Source organism: Streptopelia decaocto, assembly GCF_964273445.1.
Source record: "Streptopelia decaocto genome assembly, chromosome: 4".
Classification (NCBI taxonomy): domain Eukaryota; kingdom Metazoa; phylum Chordata; class Aves; order Columbiformes; family Columbidae; genus Streptopelia; species Streptopelia decaocto.
In genome coordinates, this window is record NC_138658.1 from 54,592,570 (window position 1) to 54,616,523 (window position 23,954).

Consider the following 23,954-nt stretch of genomic DNA (forward strand, 5'->3'; position numbering starts at 1 on the left):
GCAGTGGTGGCCACTTCCACACGGCCCCGCAGCCCCTCGGCTCAGCTCAGGCTGCCCCGGGGCCTTTTGGACACGATGCCCCTTCTCCACCTCGCCTCCCCGCTGCTCCTCAGCGCTGGGCTCCCTGGGATAGGGGTTCCAGGGCCTGTCGGGCTCAGAAAACCGTGTCTAGGACCTGCGATGTTAAACTGCTTCTGAGGGTGGGGCCCAACCTCAGGAAAATCCTCTCAGGAGTGAGCTAGAAACATCTCCCCCTTTCTCCAAAGCCGCTCTGGGCCGCTGGTTCCCGCGCTCCGCCTCAGTTTCCCCCCAGCAGCCCCGTGTCACAGAGGGGCGGCCGCTGGGGCTCAGCCCCGCCCCGGGCCGGCGGCCCCGCGCAGGCGCCGGGCGGACAGGGCGCGCCCCGCTGCCGGTGGGCTGGGCCGGGCCGGGCCGGGCCGGTGGCGGCAGCAGCTCGGCTGCCAAGGCGGAGGCGGCGCAGCGAGGTGCCGGGTATGGCTCCGGCAACGACGAGCGGGATCCCGCCGACCCCGCTGGGTCTGACGGATGCCTGGCTGGACAACGGCTCCGTTCTCGGTGGGTCGCTGCGGCCTCGCGGCGGGCGGGAGCTCCGTCGGAGGGGAGGCTTCAAGCCGGGACCCCTCGCTCCCTGCCGGCGGCACCTGAGCCTTCCCGCGGGGTCCCGCCGCCGACTGTGGCCTTCCCGCGGGGGCTGCGAGCCGCCCGCCTCGCCCGCACTCGGGTGCCTCGGCTGATTCCGCTGCTTCTTCCCCGGGAGCCCACCCTCCGCTCTCCCCACCGCCGCGGGGCCGCAGCGGGAAACTCGGGGTACCTGCTGTTTGAGTCCCTGCGCCGCGGCCCGTAGGAGAGTAGCGGGAGAGAGGCTTGTCCCCGCTCCGCCCTGCCCCTGGGCAGCCCGGGGGAGCGGGCAGGAAGGAGGTCGGGGCTCTAGTCGCAGCGGCTGGAGTTTCTCCCGCCTGCCCGCCGGGAGGTCCCGCGCAGCGCGGCCGTGGGTGACGGCGGCGCTGAGGGGGCGGGAGCGGCGGGTCCCGCTCAGGCGGGCGGGGGGACGGTGCTGTCTGTGTTCCCCGAACATATGGCTTTCCGCCATAAAACTGTACTCGATGTCGCGACAGCCCCCGCCCCGCACTGTTAATTTAGTACGGTATGGCCATGAGTTGCGGAAAAAATACCGAACCCCGATGAACTCTGCGAACTCGAGTCTACTCCGTAGTTGATGTCTCTTTAAGCTGGAATCGGATGGCTCACAAGGTAGAAATGCATCAACGAATTGCTTCTGCTTCACTGTTTGTTGTGAGATTAAAGTTGGTTTAGCGTTTAGGTTTTGGAAATTCCATTGACCCTTGAGGTCTCTGACGAGCGCTCGCACGCGTACAGGCACAGAGGAAGTTAGTTTTAAATGACATTTTCTTTGTTTATGACTAACCCCAAATGCTATAGTACTAAAAATCTCGAAGTGAAACAGGTTTTGCTGCCTGTGTAGTCAGAAGTGCTTTTTGGTGTGTTGTCTATGTTTTTCAAACTTTTGCATTTAAGCTTGATGCTCATTTTTACCTGGTGTGATTTTTTTCAACTATATTATCTTTGGGTGATGTGACTTTGGTAAGACTGTACCCGCTTGTTTGAGAGTAACCTTTAAACGCAGTGGGAATGGTTAACACATGCATACTTATTAGCATAAAATTAAGCAGTAAATGTTTTGAGCCTTCCTAAACTTACTTTTGTACGTCTGTAATTGTCACTTGGTGCAGGCCAGCTTGGTCAGAAAGGATTGAGCTATCTATCACCTGCTGTTTGTTTGCTGAAAGCAAAAGGATTGGAAAGCTGACATCCAGTCCTTCCTTTGGGAGAGCAGAAAGAAATAATTACCACTAGGCACAACTTGAGGACAGTTTTTTCTCAACTAATCAATTTTACTGAAAGAGTTGAAGCATACTGAATTTAAAACTTGTGTTGACTGGTAGCTAGTGCTCTCCGAGGCCCTAATTCTTATTTTTTTTTCAGGTCTTGTATGCAGAGGTAAGAGGAGGAGAGGAATTGTCATTTTTTCTTCTCTTCCTAGTCGTGTCCATCTTCCTCTCCCTTCTCAGTCTGTTCAACTGCTTTAGTGTAAAATATTTTTAATAGATAAAAAGTTAATTTTCTCTTTGGTTGTTACTTTGGCGTATTACTGCATGTTTTCAGACGTTGAAATTACTATGCAGTTTATCTACTACTGGCATATTGAAGAGAGAGTAGACAGGTGTTCTACTAAACCAAAGGATGTGTATACATAAGCTTATGCTGACTTTACAAATGTTTATACTCAAGATTGCTTCATTGAGCTTGAAGGCAGTTGTGCTGGAGTACTGTTAGTATGCTGAGTGCATTGGTAGGATTTAAAAATGATAGCAGTAATTTAGTCTGGTATACCTTGATGAATAGTATTGTACTTATGAGAGCTAAAAGTTGACAAGTCTAGCAGGAAATGCGAAAGCTATGAAAGAATTTTCTCTTTCCTCTGAGTTTGCCAAACGCTTTTTGTCAGTTTATCTGCTGTATCTTCACATAGGAGATATACTGGTTTGGGTTAAAATTGATTTTTTGACTCATCTAAACTAGTGTGGATGCTAGTTTGCATAAATGCATTGTTATAATGTGTGTGGTAGCATTGATTTTAATGCTGCTTACTAGATGCTGCTTGCACTTACAAATTTACCCATGATATGGAGTACTTTTAAATATCTGGTGTGTCCAGGAAGGATTTTATTTTTTTGTTTAAACAGCCAAACTGTTGAAGTGTGCTTTATTAAATACATTTGGGAGCTGCATACAGTGTTTATTTTATTTAAAAACTGAAATTTGAGGAAAAATTTTCCAACAGAAATGCAAATGCAAAGCATCAGGTCTATGTATTTTTGCAGCAGGAGCTGTGTGCTGCGCAAGTAGTGACTACAGCAATTACACTGTGAGCACTGTCATTTTAACACCAATAAACAGTGAAACATGAGCTTTTTTTCTCTGTATACAGTTTCACAGCATTATCAACTGCATATTGTGTCACACGCAAGGAATGTACTGAGTCTCTGCCCTTCATATTGCAATTTTTCCCTTTCTCAACAGGACAAAACCTCTCTAGAGACTCTTCATTGTTTTTCTTATTGAATTCTTAATGATGTCAGATGCCTTCATGGTGTGATTGTTTGGACTGACTGGGTGACTGACAAGATGATTTGTTAGGTTTGATCTTCCTTTTTGGTTCCTAAAAGCACTATCTGGAGTGTAGAAATTGCAATGGTTTAAAATTGTTGAGGGCTACAGGTACTATACGGTACTACTTTTAGCTACAGTTAGTTTGCTGTTAATGGGACCTGTCCTTACGTAGGAGGTATCTCCTGTATGAATCCCCACCCCCAGGCTTGCAGACAACTTACCGAAAGTGTCGATAGGGCCTGTAATTCTGAAATTAATAGGGATTAGGACAGAACTCATCAGGGCGGAGACTGATCACTCAGAGTTGAGAGTAGAAAGCTTTTCCAGACCCATTGAAAAACTTGCCCACAGTCACAGTTTTTGTGGTGACTTCTGTGAGCCAAAGACTTAGTCTCTGATTTAAGGACTCTTAGCATGTTCCAGCTTGAGATACTAAGAAAGATGTGTAGTTCTATGGTTTTGAATAGAATGTCGGGTAGTAAGGAAGCTGTTGGCATTGTGTTCAGGTAGGTCATTCCTGAGACTTGCTGCATGCGTCTCACTATTGCTATTCTCAAAGCAGGTGCAGTTAGAACAAGCTCTAAATAAACGTGGTTGATCCTGCTGCTCACTGTTTTGAGATATCTCTTTTGACAAATCTAATGAAGGTTTTGAGGTCTGTTCTTAACAGCAAACCTTAAACAACCTTGCTTAACCTCTAGGGAAGTTGGTGGTACTGTTACTAGTTGTCAGTATGTTCTTTAATCATGTGGTTTCCCTTCTCTCATCAGACTTCCTGCTTATTTCACTTCTGGTTGTAGGTTCTGATGACTACAAGGAAGCGAGAAGTTGATCGGAATTCACAAACTTGTTGAATGTTCCTCTCCTATGATAGGAAGATAGGCATTTTTCCTTTGTTATTTGGTTTAAGCATATTCCCTAAAGTACAATTTCTTTAAACAATAGACTAAGCAAATGGTAGGCATTAGGTTTTCTTCTCTTAAGGGTTTTTTCCTCTAGAAAATAAACTCTTTTTTTTTTTAAACCTGCTCTTTGCTGCCTTTCCTAGTTTGCCTGGTCTCTCCTGTAGCTAACACCTTACTAGTAAGGCCCAAACTTTTCCTAAATAGCTTTGTGTGTATCTGTTTTGGGCAGTAATATATCTTGACTTGTGATGAAATTGCTTGTTACTTCATCTGCTTAGTTATGCAAAGGCGTTTTGACTGCGGAGTCCAGAATAGATAAATACTATTTAAATCTGATAACACTTAAAAAGTGTATTTAAGTTGAAGTCACGGCAAACTGCTCTGGCTAAATTTACTGTCATTAAAATAACTAAAAACTTGTATTATATCAGTACATAATTGCCATCAGAGTTTTAAACAAATTCACTGCTAAGCACTTGAATTAAGAATTGAAAAAATGAGACTAGACTTTGATAACAGAAACCTCTATGGCAGCTCTAATATAATGCTTCATTCTATAGCTACATAAGTTGAATGTACAGAATGAAAGCAAATAGCTGATTTAGGGCTTCTTTCTTTTAAGAAAAGATTGACCACCTCTGAAATGCTAAGGGACATCAGCTGGCCATTTTTGGCATTTAAGTAATTTCACTAGCACTCCATTACCTTACTAAGATTTTAAAAATAAAGTTAGTTTTCTTAAATACATGAAACTTAGTGTGTATTTAGGAAACTGAGGTAATAAACAAGCTTTCTTATTTTTATGCTTGAATTTAAAGGCATGTCATTTAAAACCCAAATTTTTTACTTTAAATGATACTTAAAATGAATGCTTTAAATCAAAGTGTACATCCATCCACCTTAAATGTCCAGTCTGGAGGTAGGGAGTGTTGTTACAGTTCAGTTGAGTCCAAAGCGTGTGTCCCCTGGAGCCAGGAGAGGCTGGAGCACAAGGTGTAATCATCAGGTGCCTTTTCCTTGCAGGGTGAGCTGAGGTCACAGCTGCCTGACCATTCCTCCCTGTGGCATTGCCAGCTTCAGCAGCGCTGTGGTTGTGCCTTTAACAGTGAATTGGACTGGAAGTGGTCCAGGTATTAAAGATGGAAGAACAAACAAACAAAAAAACCCCCAAACAGACAAAAACACATCAATGACAAAACCAAACCAAAACCCAACCCCCCAAAAAAACCCCACAACAAAAAAACCAACAACCAACCAAACACACCCACCACCCAAGCAAGTTATTATTATTATAGTCTAAATTATTTTGAATCTTCAGTAATTGCTCTTTTTCCACACGTGGGTGAACTGGCACAATAATGGTGAGGAGGGGGCAAAATGCATAAGTTGATGCTGCTTCTGAGACATACCTTCCAGCTATGCTTATCTGAGATGTTTGAGCAGATCATATGCTGTATCTGAGTATTTTGTTTGTCTTGTACTTAAATAGCTTCTACATTGATCGTATTTAGTTTCTTTAAATATTAATTATCATTAAGGCAAACAATACTTTGCTTCTGTGTACTGGGAGACTGATAGCATCATTCCATTTGCATGCCTGAAAGCAGGATATACGATTATGTAAGTCCTTGAACTTTATGGAGAAGAAAATAGTGAATATGTATGTACTTATTTTTAGCAGGTAGATTGCTAGAACAATCAAATTCATAAAATGTAAACAAAGTTCTGTAAAAAGCATGCTGTAAGAAATAAATGGCATGGGCGTAATGGGTAAAATCCAGAGTAACCAAATCAGATTCTTTATCAGTAGAGGAGAGAGAAGATTACGTCATTGTTATGGGCTACTTTCTGTAAATTAAACAATACAAAAAAACTGGAATATGCTTGAAGTAATTGGCTAGATGTAGATGATGCTTAAGTTTAGTATAGGAGATTTAGAAAAATAAATAAATGCCTTATTTTAATTATGAGGTTTATATTGCGTATATAACAACCCTACAGGTTTGATGTTTGTTACAGAAAAGTATTTATTTTTCTATAATCTCTGTTTTTCTTTAATGTTTATTAAATATGTCCAGAGATTTCTCATGTACTTTATTAAGAGTCTGAGAATCAACTATTTAGATCAATACTAAAGGCAAAGCTTTGAGATAACTGGGGCTCATAATGGGGAGGCCCTACTGATCATGCCAAGTATTAAATCTTTTCAAGTACAGGCAGCTAAAACAAGGAAAGAGTGATTCTATAACTCAGTGCAAGCAGAATCTGATATTGTGGTAGCAGGTAATAAAGGAGGAATTGTTCTGACCCTACATTTGCAGTGGGAAAGAAAATAGGTGTGGAGGGCAAGCTGTTACCTTTGCAGGAGCTTTAGCTGTGCTTGGCAGATATTAATAGTTGTGTAGGTACAGTTAGTCCTGCTTTTGATGGTGGGATGAAGTGGTATGACCTCTCTAAGGTGCTCCTGTCTCTCTTTTCTGTGACTTTATAAAACCTTTAAAGGGGAAAAGTTTCTTACAGAGCAACACCTTTGCTTACATGGTCCATTCCAGCTTTGTTTTTATCACAGCTTTCAAGACATTGTAGTCTTGGAATATTTTTGTGTTCAGACAGTATTTTACTAATGTGGAGGGAATACAGCATTTAACTAGATTGTTAACAGATGTCTAGGCCATGTGAAAACTGCAGTTTAATGAAACATTAAATATGTTTTCCTCAGTGTGCTAACTTTCTTCCTCCTGTAGTCTGTTTCCTAAAGGTGCTGTAGAATTTTCTTGAGCTGTTGCTGGGGTGGAAGAACACTATCTCTGTCAGTAGTAACAAGTAAAACTAGTGTAAATTACTTTCCTGAGGTTGATTTTCCTTATATTTTACTTTTTGGTAAGGATAGATGATATTCAAGTTCGATACCTAATATATATGCAGTTTTAAGCAAACAAGAGTACATGGGATCTGAATTAATAGCATGAAATCAATCCATGATCTGCATCTTAAGCATCACTTTAAATGTGCTGAATATTGCTCCTAAATCTTATTTATCTCATATCTTCAACTAATTTTGATATGTAGGCTGGTATACAGTACAGGTATATAAAAATGCCAAGGCAACAAAACATTGAAGCGAATTAATTTCTATATGATTTGACTTGAGTCAAAGAACATTGCTGTGGCCTGAACTTGTCATTAAAAACCATTGTGAAGCAACCTCGTGAGAATGAGGTGAACCATCAACAGTGTGTTAATAACACAATATGCCTCTGGGGAAGAGGAACAGGGAATGTACAATGAATGATGTAGCAGTGACGTGGAACATCAACTATATTGTTCAGTAGCCAGGCAAGTGTTGGTTTTGATTTATGTTGTAACTGCTGAGGTTTTTGAGGGTAGACTTCTTGATGTGTGTAGGGTATTTGATAATGAAACCCGAGTGCTTCGCTCTACTTCTAAGATTACGCAGCACCAAGTATTTGATCCAGCTAATTAATTTATTCCGGGCTATTTTTGGTTTGCTTTTGGTGAATTTTTGCATCTCCAAACATAAAGTGAACGGCATCAAGCAGTTTATGGACTTTGTGTAAATTATGTATTTATAAAGAAATATTATTGATTTAATGTTTTACTAGTAATAAGCAAAATGCTTTGCAAAGTTGTTTGGGTCTTCTTGAGTTTTAATGGGAGAATTAATTTTTTAGGTATGTAAGGACAACTGAAGAAAAATCACATAGGCTTATCTACATGGGCTGGTATGTTGGAGTAACTATGCTTGCTCAAATAGAAAAAAAAGGTACTTTGTTTTCCTGCCTAGTTTAAAAGCTTGTTAAATCTCAATCCAATTAGTGGGCTAATCTATGCCACAGAATATTGAGTTGATAAATTGAGTTTTTCAGCTTCTTTCTGTGAGAGGGGGAAAAAATGCCTGTGTAGAAACAGTTCTAGGATATTTTTATTTTTCTTTTAACTTGTATGGGTTGCATCTGTCCTTTGAGAACTTTTCTAGATTGTCATTACCTATTGAACTGCAGATTAAATTGTAGCTGCTGAGATTGTTCTCATTGGTGTTCCAGGTAGCAGTCTGAGCAGAAGTACTAAAACTAAAGAATAAAACACATTATGTATGTAGAAAAAGAAACAGAAAACAAAGGAACTCAATCCATGGTTCTTACCATGGAAACATTTACAGATGATATATCTGAGGTAGGCTGGGAATATCAACCTGAGTAGTTTCTGATGGTTTGCTTTTTTGGAGGGTGGGGTTGGTATCTAGTGACTGCTCAGCTATGAGCTGTCCTAAAACTCTGTTGCTGGAGTTGCTTGTGAACCTGAGATTGGTTCAGGTTTATATTGAATTTTTTCTTGTTTGCTGTCAACATTTAATGGTGTTTGGGATCCATTTTTTTTGTATAGTTGTTTTCTTCTGTTGATGGTATGCAGCTTTGTGAATCAGCTTTGTATTTTAAATTGCGTATATGATTTCAGTGGCTGCATCAAGCTGATGAGGTTTCAAGTTGATGATTTAAAAATAATTCTGTAGGACATTAGACTTCTTTTTTAATGTGTAATTAAAAGTTCTACCCTTATTTTTGGAGCATGCTCTGAGACTGTGGCTCCATGTTACTACAATTCCCTCAGGAAAGTTTGTTCTAGATGTATTTGTCTGTCCTTGCTCACAGTTGCTCGTTTCCCCGCTTCAGCTTACTCAGTCTCTTCATTGTCTTGACAGAGCGGTTTGCCAAACCACAGGTTGCCCTGATTCAGTAAAATCACTGCTTAAAAACAAAAGACTTTTTGAGGCTTACCACATATTTTCTTTTTGCTAATTGGGGTTTTATCAATTGTTATTTCAAAGAAGTTGTGGTGATTTTTCGAGCAAGTCTTGTGTATTACCTACTACTTAACTGACAATTCAAGACTGTCCTGAAAAATTCAGAAATATCTTTAAAATATAAGATTTAGTGTTTTGGTATGAAGAAAGCTAAGGTAAATACCTAACTGAAGTTTAAAGAAATATTTTCTTAGCTATCTGCCCCCTTACTGGTATTTTTCAAATACTACTTAGTTATACAGCCAGTGCAGTAGAAGTGTTTGTGGAATAACAGCCTTTTGGCAATTTTCTGGAGGCTTCTATTATTTTAAAAGAGGGATTTGATTGTACTAGACATTTCTGTTTTGAAAGTATAACTGTTATGTAAATGCTTTTCTGATGAGTCTTGATTTCTTCAGCCAGTTTGATTAATTGAACGATTGTGAATTGCCTTGTCCATTTTAGTATTAGCAGATGGAAAATATCTTGAAATAGGGTTAATTTTTTATTGTTGTTGTTTACTGTGTGTTTTTATGTTGTTGTCATTCTTTCTTACTCAACAGAAATGTTTTTGGCTGAAGTGGTCAACAAGAATAGAGGGTAGAAATGAAGGAATATTTTGCATGTTGGAAGAGTAATATTTAAATCTTTATTATATGGGGTGGGGAGCGTGTATAAACTCCCAAGGCTCAGGTAACTTTTCAGTGTGCAACATATTTTTTGATTTAGCTGAACAGCTGAACTTGTATACTTTCATGAATGAGAAGGCTCAGAGATTTTAATTTCTGTGTGTATTGTCCATAAAAGTGGGCAAACATTGGAACAGGTTGCCCAGAAATGTTGTGGAATGTCCATCCGTCAGATGGAGCTTACCTGAGCAACCTAATCTAATCAAAGCTGGTTTTAACTGTGTTTGGACTGACTTCAGAGGTCCCTTCTAATGTAAATATTCTATACTTTTGGTAGTTCAAAAGCCAGATCTATAACATGGAATGAACCTGTGTTAAATTCAGAGCTCACTTGTGGGTATAGAGTTAGTGTGTGCCTATACTGCAACTTAAATTCTTTGCAAATGAAAAGCCCCCTTTCTATTCTATTTCAAGTTTTAAATACAAAATGGTTTCCAAATCTTAAACAAGGGAAGAAGGAGCCCACCTTATGCTGAATGAGTAGAGGGTAAATATTCTTCCTTTTGTGCTGTGAAATCCCGCTGTTAAGAAAAAAATCAAGGCCCCTTCTCTCACATCTGATACTTTTTCTATGCAAGGGTCCATACTAAATCCTCTCTTTACTCTCATATAAGGGAAGGATATATGTCTTTTTTAGCAGTTTTGCATGAACATAGTACCAGAGGAATGGTACAGCATTTTTCTCGCTGATGGGAACAAGGAACAATGTGTTGTTCTTATTCTGTGAAATACGTGAGCCCTCTGGTTGAGGTTACACACTTAGTGGGCTAGAATAAGATCTGTTCTTTACTTTTATATTGAAGAAATATCCTACAGGTTTTTGTTAGTTAGATGTTTCATAATCATTTTATGAAAAGAGAGTATCTCCTGTTAGGGGTGTGCCAATAGAGGACGTGTTGCCTATTCAAGTCATGACAGAAGGTGCATCCCATTGACGTGGTGGGGATTTGCTCATGCTTGTGACTCACTAAATGCTTTGAAGTTATTTACAGTGTATAGTAATAACTGTGTTTCTTCATTTATGTAGGAAATGGAGAGTTTCTTCAGGCTTTGTCAAGCCATGGCTTACAGACAACTATGACAACTAAAACTGATGGCAATGATGGCAAGGCTGAACACCTAGAGTATATTGCCTTTGCATTGGTTCCTGTTTTCTTCATCATGGGTCTCTTGGGGATCCTCATCTGTCACGTCCTTAAGAAAAAAGGATATCGTTGTACAACAGAGGCTGAACCAGTAGAAGAAGAAAATCTTGATGAAAAAATAGGTAATCAATGAGTCTAATAAACAACTTCCTATTTCTGTACATTGCAACTAATATGGAGTAATTAATTCTGAGACTGATGTCATTTTTCTGTCTATAGTTCACATCAAAACAATATTAAGAATATTTTTATTACCATTATATGTCTGTTGGGTTTTGATCTTTGCTAGGCAAAACTGGGAGTGTTCAAATTTCCCATGAAAGTCCTCTAACATCAATTAAGAGCTTACAGAGGGATCAAAGTATCCAGTATACTTGTTTGCAACTGTACACTGCAATTGGAGTCACCAGATTGCTTTTCCGCATTCTGCATGCTGTTAGCCACAAAGTATTATACATAACTTTATCTGAGGAGTGACAAAAAGCTCTTGTTTAAAGCCTAAAAAATCATAGCTTTGTGTTTAGCAGTCTTAATTTGCTCCTGTTGTGATTCTCACCTCTCATTATAAAACTGAGCCTTTGCACTGACTATCTATGTTGTGTTTTACGTAATGTGTGCTGCTTATAATTTTTTCTTAAGGATACCTTTGTTTTTTGTTCTAATGTTTGTTTGTTAATGCTCTTGTGCTTATGGTTCCTTATTCCCATCTACTCTTACTTGGAAAAAAAAAAAAAGACAAACCACAAACAGGAGTGTTATCACTTGTGAAGGGCTGTTCTAACCCAGTGTAGCATTTGGCTGTGTAAAACACAAGGGCCAAGTCACTTGTAAATCCTTTGGGCCTCTTCCTTTCTCCTGCTTAATTACGGTCAGTAGGTTGATAGCAAGTGCGGATGCCAGCGGCTCTGTGGGGAGCAGCGGTGCCATGTGGGTGTTTTGGGAACAGGTAATGCGTGGGGCAGGTGTGCAGGGAGTGGGACCATCTGGGCAATTTAGTCACCTGAGTGGTGACAGTGAGGTGAGCGGTTATGAAAGGGGGACAACCTTAGGTCTCGGTTTGGGGAAGGAGCTGTGTCTAAGCTGCATTGCAAAGTTGCAGCTATTAGGATCATAGAATAAGTTTGGTTGGAAAAGACCTTTAAGATCAAGTACAACAGTTAACCTGGCGCTGTCAACTCCACCTCTCAGCCCTGTCCTTAAGGATAAAGATGAAGCATGAGTACAGAGATGAGGAAGTCCCTAACTTACTACTTAGAGACAAATTTAGAGTGTCTCCTACCAAACAACTCAATCCTGTGTTTGTTTTTTGGTGGGTTTTTTTTTTTTTTTTTGTAAATAATGCTGGGCACATCAGTTATTAGGCAAGGGCAGATTTGTGCCTCTTCATTGTTCTGTTTCTAATTTTTCTCTGCCTTCTGAGGTTATTCTGGGGAAGCTTCCAGTATTGCTAATGGGTGCAATTGATTCCAGAAGTTTTAAATAGAGTAATGAGATTTCTTTCTTAAATCCCTTGCTCCTGTAGTCATATGTTAATTTTTTATTTAAATAAAAAAATCAAATGTTATGTCCTTGTAGATGTGATGAAACGCTTAAACTGAATCCCTCTTATACTAGAAGCTGATCATACCTATTTTAAAATAATAGTGACTTGGGACAGTTTAATGATTTTTGTTTTTTTTTTTTCCTCCCTATTTTTAGGATTAGAAATGCTGCTCTCTTGTTTGTCTCCTCTTTACTAGCTAGAGAATGAATTTTGACATATGCTTGTGAAAATCTTGAGTTTATTTAAGTCTTAGATGAATGTCAGAGCCAATGTGCAGATTCCATGAACTAGTGTTTGTATTTTTTCCTGAAAATGGACTAAAAAGTCTTATCTAAACTTTCCCTTTGAAGTGACAATAGATCTTGTCTTGTCTTAATGTAACTTCTTCTGGTGGGTGTTTGATTTTTGGTTTGGATTTTTTTTGTTTTGGTTTTACTTTGTTTTAAAATAATTCATTTCTTGTTTTGGAAGGCCAAGATAATTGACAGAATATTTATTTCCTTGCACAGAAATGAATGAAACCGTGCATGAGAATAGTGACACTGTGGGACAAATTGTTAACTACATTATGAAAAATGAAGGTATAGTATTGTGGTATTGAAGTTATAAGCCGTTGTTATTGTGTTCTATAACAAATGTATTTTTCAGATATTCTGAAGTATGGTATGTTTATGGGTTTTCATTAAATAACCATTTTGTACATGCTTAACTCTTTGAGATTGCCTTTGGAAGGCAATAACTTCAAACAAAATGTGACTTTTTTGCTTACCTGAAAATTATTTTGTATGGTGAGTTTGTTTCATGCATTTCTTGATATTTTAACTATTTGGGTGAGGTTTTTTGTTGTTTATTTTGGGATTTTTTTTGTTTGTGTTTTTTGTGTGGTGTGTTGTGTTTTGTGTGTGTGTGAAATAAAAGTTGCTTTCTTAATGGCAGTGTTTAAAGCATGTGAAATTTTTGTTTTGACCAGATTAAACTCTGTGTCTTGAAATTCTTGCAGCTGTTTTCTCATGGAAAAACTTATGCGTAACTTGAGACAATAGGTTAGACTAGTGCTAACATTGAGTTTGGACATGGGATCTACATGGGCTCTCTATGAGCAAAGTAAAACATAAAGAGGAAGATATGACTGAAAAAAACCAAAATCACAGTTAAGCAACCCATCAAATCCTTGGTTAGTTCAGAATGTATTTGGCCAGTAGAAAAAAACATTTAGGAGACTCTGTGTTTTATAGTACAAGAACTTTTTGGTTTTTAATCTTACATTTGTATAAAAATTCTCCTAAGCATTGAACTGGCTTTGGCTTGCTTCTGAATGAAGAGTAGTCCTCTGGAAAAGTTGTATTTTTGGGTTTGTTTGTGGGTTTTTTGAGGGGTTTGGTTGTTTTTTCCTTAATAACTGTTAGAGCTTTGAGCGTGTGTATTTTTCCTCAAGGCTGGCATTAGGTACCCTGTGTTCTTTTTGTAATATGTGAGCTATCGGTAGTTGTTGGCTGATAATTAATCTGCATTTTTTAGGTCTCAATTAAACAGCTTTTTTTTTTTTTTTAATCTGAAGTTGCTTTATACATGTGAGGTGCTGATACTCCTGTGGTCAAATAGATGTTTTGAAATTTTTAGGGATTTTTTTAGGGAGTGTTGTGCAGGTGGCTACCTTATATGGCTTGTATTGGGGCAGTGCTTTGAGTGCAATACGAACTGTAATTTTAGTAGCTCAAGTTAAGAATATTCCATAGAACTATATTAATTTTTTTGGCATAATTTTCTCTTACGGCTTTTTTGGAGAGATATATATATAGTGCAGGTGTCTTTCTTTTAAACTAAATGTCTTAGAGGACCCTTAATTTTGCTGTTTATTTTTTTTTCTGAAGTTAGAACTGTACACTTTTGAAGAGTTCTATTTATTCTCATTGCAGCAAATGCTGATGTGTTAGAGGCCATGGTAGCAGATAGCGGTGTCTTTGAACCTGAAAGGTAATTACTCATCTTTTTAATGCATGTTTCCTGAGGCAACTAAAAACATACTCTTTCAAAGGATTTTATTTCCTGAGCACTTTTAAGACTACATCACTTACTTGAGGTAGTGGCTAGGAGGATAATACTTTTATTTCCTTGTGGTGTCTCTGAGTCACTAAATTTTAATGTATGCCCTAGGTTAGTAACTGGCTTTTCTGGTTATGTGGTTTAGGTGTATGATACGAATTTGTTGCTTTTTGGGCTAAAGGTTTACAGAGGCTGTAAATACTTGCTTACTTTAGGGTGAAATTACTTACAAGTTGGCTTAGTGCAAAGCTACTGCTACTTAGTGCGAAGAACAGAAGCAGCACTCATTTCATTTGTATGGATGCTAAATTAAAATAGACATCTCTTTCTGTGTCCTTTTTTTCTTTATAATTATGCTAATGTATGTTGTCTAACCTACCTCTTATTTTGTACCTACACACCTGTTTAGAGAATTATGTAGAGAAAGTACTTCAGCCCTTGAGTTGCAGATGCATCCTTTGTGTAAAAGTTCTTATATCTGTACATAAGGACCTTTAAACTGTATCTGTACTATGCTAACTACTTTTCATATGTAAGCCTGTGTTCATATTCAAGGCAGAGAAGATGAAAAATCAAGTAGTAGCGTGTCACTAATAAAAGTAGTGGGAGTGGATAGTTTTAGCAAAACAAATAGTTGAGTATGCCACCATTTATCTCCTGCTTTAACAGCGAGAGGCTTTGTTACTGAAGCAAGAAAACTTACAAAAGGAGTTCTTCTCAATATAGGAATTTGATGATACATATAGTAATGACTAAATAAAATCTCCACTTCTGCCACTTAAAGCCATTAGTTCCTGTCTTTGCTTCAGATGTTGAGCAGATTTTATTTCCTTTATAGCAGTCTCTTATTTGAAGTCCATTAAGTATCTCCTGTCAATATTTTTGTTTTGAAAGTAAACATCCAAGTAACGCAAGTCTCTTACGGCATGTTTTATTTATTTAATTTGTTCTTTCTGTTCTCCTCTGGAGTCTCTTCAGTTTGTTTGTATTTTTCTTGAAATAACATTTCTAAAACCAGATGGAACCTTCAGCTGAGACATGATTAACGCTGAGTAATGTAACTTTAGTTATGCAGGTTATACACCTGTTATTTCCACTGTGAAATTTGTACTTTTTAAGCAACAACATCATAACGATTCATGTTCAGCTTGTGATCTTCACCTTCTTTTTCTGAAGAACGATCACCTGGCTAGTTGTTCTTTAATCCGTGTTTGTAAAATTCTTCTGCTAAAGCACCGAGATTTGTATTGTCCGTACTGCAATATATCCAGGATTTGTAGCAAGATTTATGTGTGTGCTAACGTGTCTTTCACACAGGTGTTCTCCTCTGATCATGCTAATTATTCATGTGGTCCTCTACAATTACTATGGGTGACTGAAAGTGTATGGGTACTTAGCTGTTATTCTGTTTTGGTACCCAAGGACCTCTTTAAAACACTGAATGTCACCAGGACCAGAATAACCACAGTTAGTGTGTCTTTCCAGTTTCATAATAATCTACTGATGCATAATTTTTTTTTTAATAGACAAGGTATGTTGCCTTACACTATGGTAATTTCACCTTAGTGCACTGAGTGCCGTCTTCCTTTAGGAGAATGTATCGCAAGACAGTGTCAAAATTGACACTGAAGTCCAAAAAAGTACATCTTCTGCTTTCTATCTATGCTATCTGCTCTTCTGTTTTAGAAGAACATTAGGTTGATTTGATTAGAAATTCTCAATAAATGTCTTTTCCTGGCTATACTACTTTTTCTTTCTTTCTAGGTACTTGGACATTTTTCTTAAGCTTAAGCTGAATTATCTGTTGATTGCTTTTCTCTGCATGGTAGACATTTTAATTTTTGACTTTTCACAATATTGTCCAACTATGCTCTGAGTTCTCAGAGATCCTATAGCCATTCTGAAATTCTTTCTCTAGTTCTCCAAGTGTGAACTTAATCTGCTAATTAAATGTCTTCATCAGTGTAAGTCCATGTAACCTGATCTATTTTAGCCTGATTTTGTTTTTCCATGTCCTTGCCCTTTGTATTATCTTAACTGAAGCTGAATTAATTTATGGAATTGATTTTTAACTGTAAAAATGTGATATCAGAGGGAACCTTAAACCAGAGAGCTTCATAAGTAAGCGGCCTCTGAAAAAAATAGCTATTCACTAGACATAACTGAAGGTTATATTTTATCCTTTTCTCCTTTTTAAGGAACAGGATTTTATATTAAGCATTAAATTTCCTTTATACTTTTTCCAACAGCCCTTTATCTCCTACCTCTCCTGAGAGTCCTGGGTCCCCTTTGTCACCTGGTGCTATTCCATTTAAGCACAACTGCAAAGGCCATCACTTCCACACTGTTGGAGGAGTAGTAGAAAAGGATGTTTGTAATCGTTGTAGCCACAAACGATGGCACCTTATAAAGCCCGCTCACAAATCTAAAGAGCACAGAAGAAGTCGTCTTGGGGAAGTTACAGTCCTTTCTGTGGGAAGGTAAGACTTAGGTAATTTTATTGTGTACTTTTCTTAAAGATGCTACAGGGGCCCATGTTGGATCAGATAGTCATTGATTCTACTTTGTTTATAGCATCAGTGATTGTTTTTTGTAATCCTTTTACTGTTAGACTGAAGTTATTTCTGGAAGAAGTAAATTTAGTTTTGGTTTTTAGAGCTATGTAAATAGATGGGGATTTACTGTGGGTGTAAATCCAAAGCCATTGCTCTATTGATACTGGCTAAAAAGAGATAAGACTTGCACACTAATAAATTCCTTTGCTTTTTAATTTGGTATTTCTCAGCTAAGTGTAAGCTATCAAATCAACTTCATTCCGTTTTGTTAATTTTAATTCCTAACTTACATTGTGTTGTCTTAAAAAATTGCTGTTTTAAGAAGTAGTGTGTTGGATTCTGCTTTAAAGCACGGTTCCCTAAGGAAGTGTAATTCAGTAGTAGTGAGTATTAGAAGTGCATGTAGGTAATAGGAAGGAGGATTGCTCTGGAGTGAAGCTGGTCTGTGCGGATCTGCTCTCATGTCTAGGTCTTGGGACTTGAAAATGTGTTCCTGTTGGTACACTTGGTACTGAGAACTAACTAATCTCTGGAGAAATACAACTGAATCTTTATTTTGCTTACCTCAGATTTAGAGTCACAAAAGTGGAGCACAAATCGAATTCCAAAGAACGGAAAAGCATGTTGTCTGTTACTGGGGTGGAGAGTGTCAATGGCGATACGGCTGCCAGCGAAGCACCTGCCACACCTGTGAAACAGGAGATGCAAGAGAGAAAAAGCTCGGAGTAAACTGCAGGTATCAAACTGATGTCAAAAGTGGTATGTTGTGAAATAAATGAAGGTAATCAGTATAGAGAAATGAAGTTGAAAATGTATCAGTTTGATGTGAAAACTCATCCTTGAGTTTCAAGTTTCTAGATAAGTCTGCAAAAATTACATTGAATGACTCAGTTAATGATAAATTGGTAAAGGCTAAATTATCCACCAAATTCTTATCGTTTTTTGTTTTGGTTTGTTTTTTTTAAAGACTTTGTAATTAGAGTAGATGTTTAAATAAAAACTACTTTGTGGAGGTGGTGTCACTGGTCCAGGAAATAACACATCTGCCTACTCATTTTTGGCAATAAATGATGGTTCAGATTTAGGGGCAATGTGCTTATTAAACAAAAGAAAAAATGCTGCTGAGAGCTGCATCACTGGATTAACTACAGTGCTTCTTCCTTACGCTTGCTGCCCTGTGCTGTACGCTTGGATGAAGTGACTGCTCACTGGATACTTCTCTGATAGACCAGTGAAGCTTTGCTAATAAGAATGGAGACATGTGAAAATGCTCATTTTGCAGGCATCTGTGGTAGGTTGCTAAGCCAAGAGGTTGGGTTTTTCTTTGTGAGTCATTAAACTTCAGTCAATTGCTTGAGATACACCATTAAGCACATCAAAAACCTGTCTGGCATGGTTTTGGAATGTACCAGACTTTTTTTTTTTGTTGTTTTTGTTTTTTTTTGTTTTTGTTTACCCGTTAGGGGAAAAAACCCTGCAAGTTAATCTGGTTTACTTCTACCTGAGGACAGACTGATAATCTGAGGGGAAATCACAAATGTGATTCCAAATAGTTAGCTTGACCCTTAAGAGAAAAAAAGAGCTTCTGAGGTGACAAAGGATTTGAAGAAAGTGAGTGAAATGCACTGTGCCAAGCTCTGTGTGCTGGGAGAGAGGGTAAAGTCATGTTATATCAGCTCAGTGTAGTTTCAAACGGAGTAACTTCAAATATAAGAAGGAAATGTGCAAGTGGAAATTGGGTGTGTTTAAAAATGTAACAAGACCCCAAGCCCCTTGGTGTCTTCAGGGTCAATTCTGAAAGGCCAAGGTGCAAGATATGGCCTTTTCTTTAAATCTGTTGTTTATTCATTAAGAAAGCATTCTGTAATTGTATCAATTTAGAAAGGAAGAGGAGCTGGGGTGCAACAGGAAGCTTCCTCCCAGCTTTGACTGGCAGCACAGGTATGACTGCTGAGCTAGGTGGAGTGTGCTTGTCTGCACTCTGTGCCTCGTCATTAAATTATACCCAGTTTTTTGGAACCATTGCCATAGAAGACAGACAGACTTGTGGATGTGGTATGCTTCCAAGTGATTAAAAAGCTGTGGAGGATAATGAAGTAAATTGTTTTTTTGCTCAGTGAGTAAGAAGGTAAATAGTAGGCTAGTTTGTAAGGAGGGTGGAGTTCAGGTTTCAAAAATTACGAAGTTGGAATAAGCTGTTGTGTCTTTATTGCTGGATGTGTATAAGACCAGACTGGACAAATGCTTGTCAAAGCCAGTGTAGATGCAGCTGGGCCTGCCTTGGAGTTAAGTGCTAGACTGCAAGTGTAGTTGTTGTTTGTCTGGTTTGTGTTTTTTGTTCTGTGGCAAATTTTGACAAATCATAGTTTCTGGTGGCTGCTGTCTCATTACTGCTCTGTAATCTCTGAAGGATGTACACATGGTACTGAAAGACAAACTTTACTCTTATTTTCTGATTCATAATTATGTCCTGGTGCTCAGGTTTTGTTGTTGTGGGGGTTGTCGTTGTGGGTTTATCTTTTGCTGTTGTTGCGGTTTCTTTCCTTTCTTCCCTTTTTAAAAATCAATATTAGCTGAATTAGGAGAGAGCCTCTTCCTTCATGGGCTGCATTGGCATTTACATGCCCAGCTAATTGTTTTAATACTCCTGTGACTATTTTTATTTCCTTTCTGTCTTTAATGGTAGCATGATCAGATTGTTAGTAATATGATTTTTGACTTAAGGGCGGACTAGTTTATTTTCTGTTTAAACATCAGAAATAGAAAAGGGCACATATGAAAAGTGCAAAGGTCTAATTCCAGTGCACTTTAATTTAAAAAAAGAAAAAGAAAAAAGTAGTAATCTTTTGAAATCACTCTAAAATATGTTTGTAGTCCAGTTTTTTCTAATTCGTTCTTTCCTGTACTAAATAAGAAAGCTGGTCCCTGCAATTAGGTAGAAGTTGTTCTCTAAATTTAAACCATTACTGCTTTAATCTAAAAATAACCTGTTCTCTAGAGAGATATGATAGTATAGCTATAAAAAAATTACATGTCTACCTGTGGCAGCTTTTCATTGTAGAACCTCCCTTAGGATTATAGCATTGCCCTTTCTGATAACGAATGTGCTTATAGCAGATAAATGGGTCCATGAAATTTCTTGTGAAGGTCTCCCCGGTCCAACAGAACTATTTTGTAAATCATCTGGGAAACTGGCCAGGTCTGTTTGATGTGCACTACAGAAATAAACAGATCTTGCTTGAAACACTATAATACTGTTCTCCTGCATGGCTCTACATCAGTTTTTGTCCACTGCCATGAAAAGTTGTTTGCATATAAACAGGTATTACTTCAATTGCATGTTTCAGACTGCTAATAAATTACTATAGCTTAATTTACTGAAACTGAACACATAAGCAGCATTTATGACTTCTGTGCCTCCGACCAACAGATTAATGATAAAAAGCATATAGTTTTGGAGGATTTGGCTCAAATCTTCAGATGCAGAGGAAGAAGGCAGATACAAATGTGTTTAATTGCTGCCAGAAAAGGTTTGTTCCGGCACTTGGAGGCAGTAGATTTGTGCTTCGTGGTCTGACTTTAACTGTTGTCACTTAGAGTTTCTGTACAAGATGGAATCCCTCACTTGGGCAGTATCTGAATGTTGTAATATTGCTGATTACTTATATTCACTGCTACTCTCAAATTCAGGGTTTGCTCTTTGTTTCTTAGGGTTTTTTGTGGTCTGGTTGTGGTTGTGGTGGTGTTTTTGTTTGTTTTTGTTTTCCTTCCCTAACCTGGCATGTTCTTAGTATTTTCTGGAAGCGACATCTACAGTGTTTCAACTTACCCTAGTGTCTTGCTGGCTGCATCATTTGAAGTTGTAGCAGGTCTTCTCTGTGTCTCCAAGGTACATGTTCTCAGCAGACTCCATTTCTTCAGTAAAGTTTATTTAAAATATGCCTAGTGGCACATAAAAAAGTGAAAGATATACAGCTGATAGTTGAAGCCAAACTTTTGAGTCGAGCTCTTGCACATCTATTGTAAGCTACTGGGTAAACAAAAACTTAAAGTACTGCTGCACAAAAGCATTTCTATTCCTACTATCCTTTTCAAAGCAGTGTGTGCTTTACACTGTGGTGTGTTTTGTTTTGTTTTGTCCATCCTTTTCATGAGTACCAGCTGAATTTTTAGTTCCTCTTGTTTAAGATTTCACATGCTAAACTCGCAATGCACAGCAACTACTTCATGCAATTGTGGCATTTTTTTCAATTTCAGAGCACTTGCTAACTTTTTAATTGATGTGTTAATCCTAAAACTTATTTTGCTCGTTAGGCTTATTCTTACAATTGTTTTCTTCTCTTACAGGTAAAAGTTTCAGAAGAAGCTTGTCTGCTAGCACTTTGGAGGAACTGAAAACTCCCAAGAGATGCACACTATTTAAGGAAATGTATTTATGGCACTGTAGCATTTTACAAGTTATGTGATGGCATCCATACAAAGTTAAACACTTAATGGTTTTTCACCAGTAAAATCAATAAGATGTAGACACTTAAATGCTGTTGAGCTGCATGGACCTCATACCAAATGTTGGGCTTCAACTTGGAAAGAAAAAATATGTAGAAGTTTTTTGGACAGAAAAGGGAAAAGCCTTATTGAATAATAAGTTTTTTGTACTTAGACAAGCATTTTTAATGAGCTCAATATTACGAGTAAAGTGATTACCATGTGGATAAACTCTGTCCACCCCTCTCATCCATCTGGATTTTTCCCCTCTGTTCTTCCCCTCCAGCACTGACAAGTGTTTGCTGAAGATAAAAGCCAACCTTTGGAAGCTGAAAATATTATTTTAATCTAATGCCTAGTAGCCAAGTAAAATATACAAGGAAATAATTATGTCAGCCAAAATCTGCATGTGTGCCTTGAGTATATAAGCCCTCGGGCTCTGTGGATGGTACGTCACAGTATGGAGTGGCACAGCGATGTGCAGATGTTAAATTGTTGTCTTCCCTCCTCTTGCCTCCCCCTTACTACTTTGACCAGGCTGAAAAGCATCTCTTTCTATGGAGCTGGGTGAGCTCTTGGGAAGGTTACTTTCCTCAAGGCCTTTTTTTTTCTGTTTTCTTGTAACTATTCACTCATATTTGAAAAATGCATCATAGTTTTGCCTTTCTTTTTTGTTTTTACCCACAAGTACCTTATTAAGCTAAGACAACGTATTTCAACTGTTAGATAAGGATATGGAATACTTGGTGTTAAAAATTTATGGACTATATTCTGAAGTGCTTCAGAGTGCCTTATTGGACTGAGGGTAGCTGTTTTCATTGGCACCAAAATCTTAAGCCAGTGTTACTCTCTTTGTAATTTAAGTGTGACTTAATGCTGAAAATGCCAGTAATGTTTTTGTCACGTTAATTCTTTGTGTCTACTTGTCATGATCTCTGCTTTCTCCTGTTACTTGTTTTTGGGAGGGAAGTCTTTGCAATACTTCAGCAAACTTTGCTGTGTGATAGAAGCTGAAAATAACATTTGTTCTGAGTGCCTAAGAATATAAGGTCTAACTTAATGCATTTTAGTAGAGATTGCACTATATTCTGAGAACTATAAAGCAACTCAATCTGCTTTTTGAACTCGATGAAAATCAGTGTTTGTTTCGAAATGGATTTATTTTACATGAATACTTTAAATCCTTTTAGTCCAAGTGCTCTAAACTGTGTTTTCCTTCAGATCTGAGATTTGGATTTATTAATCAGTTTATGCAGTGCTAACAATCAGTGTGTACAAAGATAAAAACTAATCTTCTTGCTTATGTATCTATCTTGTCTTGTTAGGGAGCATCAAGCTTATTTCACTCTTGCTGTTAAAGTGAGCACTGCTGATGGTCTTCCTTCTGCTTACATCCATGAGATACTGACTGGACCTGTGGAAAATAAGTAGTTTATTGTTCCTTTTAAAATTGATATTTTTAGAGATAATTGTCCATGTTTGAGAACCTAGAGTAACTGTTTGGCCAGGATTGGAACTTGACTGTTTAGCATCCCTGCTCCCATCAATTTAGATCTGGCTTACGAAATCTCTTCAGTATTTTAGTATAACATAAACATCACGCTCACCTTACTGGCACACATTTAATCATTATTTTTTTTTTTCTTTTTCCTCTTCAAGCTTCACTTGATTATTTATATGAAGAGATAATATTTCTAAAATGTAGTTACTGTTAGTTATAGTAGTTAACTTTCAGTTTCCAAGATAATGAGAGCTATGAGTATGAAGCCTTACTGTAAGAAGGGAGCACTGGGCAAACCCAAGCAGTATCAAATGATTTTCAGAAGGGAGATACACAGTTATAGACTGTCCCAAAAGATTTTTTAAAAGATGGCGACTAGGGGGTTTATTTTGATAATACTGTGTTTTGAGATATGATGTGTTAGTACTACAAGTACATTTGCCAAAGGGGTGGAAGAAAGTTTAAACAGAAATATGTATTTTTTTTACTTAATTTAAAAGTAGCTTCTATTTTGATTCCATTGGAAATATGTAGAATAAATGAAAATGTGTTGGATATGTAGAACATTGTTTACCTGTAGAAAATACTTAAGGTATTATAAGACTTGATATGTGTAAGAATTTAATTTGTGCATTGCGACTTCAAAAGAAGATTTAGAAGCTGTGCCTGTTTCATTGCATTTAACACTACACTCTGCTATTTTTTAGGGGTATGGATATTGCCATACTAGTCTGCCTTAAATTTGCATATCAGATGTATTTTTAACAAAATAGTTTATATACAACTTTTGTACTACCAAGCAGTAAATAAAAAAATATTGGTTCTTAAGCTCGCTTGTGTCTTTCTTAAGCCTGCATCCATTGCATGAAATGCTACCTTTGCACAGTCTTAATGTATAATGCAATCTCTTTGCATCTTTTTATGGGGGTAGTGAGAAGCTTAGTTTGTTGCATAATGTATTACACTTCAGAGCAGTTTTATTTTCTTGAGAAAGGACAACTGCTAATATTATTTTGGTTACAAATTTTATGTGGGAAAGAAGAATATCTATGCTTTAACTCAAGCTGGTATCTG

General features: G+C 38.0%; 1 protein-coding gene across 4 annotated transcripts; it reads left to right on the plus strand.

The window, feature by feature from the left end:
- The first annotated feature begins 315 nt into the window (after positions 1-315).
- Positions 316-23,704, plus strand: RELL1 (RELT like 1). 4 transcript variants are annotated; one of them, XM_082051310.1, is made up of 7 exons: positions 316-576; positions 10,636-10,875; positions 12,806-12,877; positions 14,213-14,270; positions 16,589-16,819; positions 17,464-17,630; positions 22,705-23,704. In XM_082051310.1, the coding sequence occupies exons 1-6, from the start codon at positions 495-497 to the stop codon at positions 17,621-17,623; spliced, it is 843 nt and encodes a 280-aa protein (XP_081907436.1). In that variant the 5' UTR covers positions 316-494; the 3' UTR covers positions 17,624-17,630; positions 22,705-23,704. The 4 variants fall into 4 exon arrangements, with proteins under 4 accessions (XP_081907436.1, XP_081907439.1, XP_081907438.1 ...); XM_082051313.1 differs by having other exon boundaries at positions 342-576; positions 21,242-23,704; XM_082051312.1 differs by lacking the exon at positions 316-576 and adding an exon at positions 1,014-1,272 and having other exon boundaries at positions 21,242-23,704.
- The last annotated feature ends 250 nt before the right edge of the window (positions 23,705-23,954 follow it).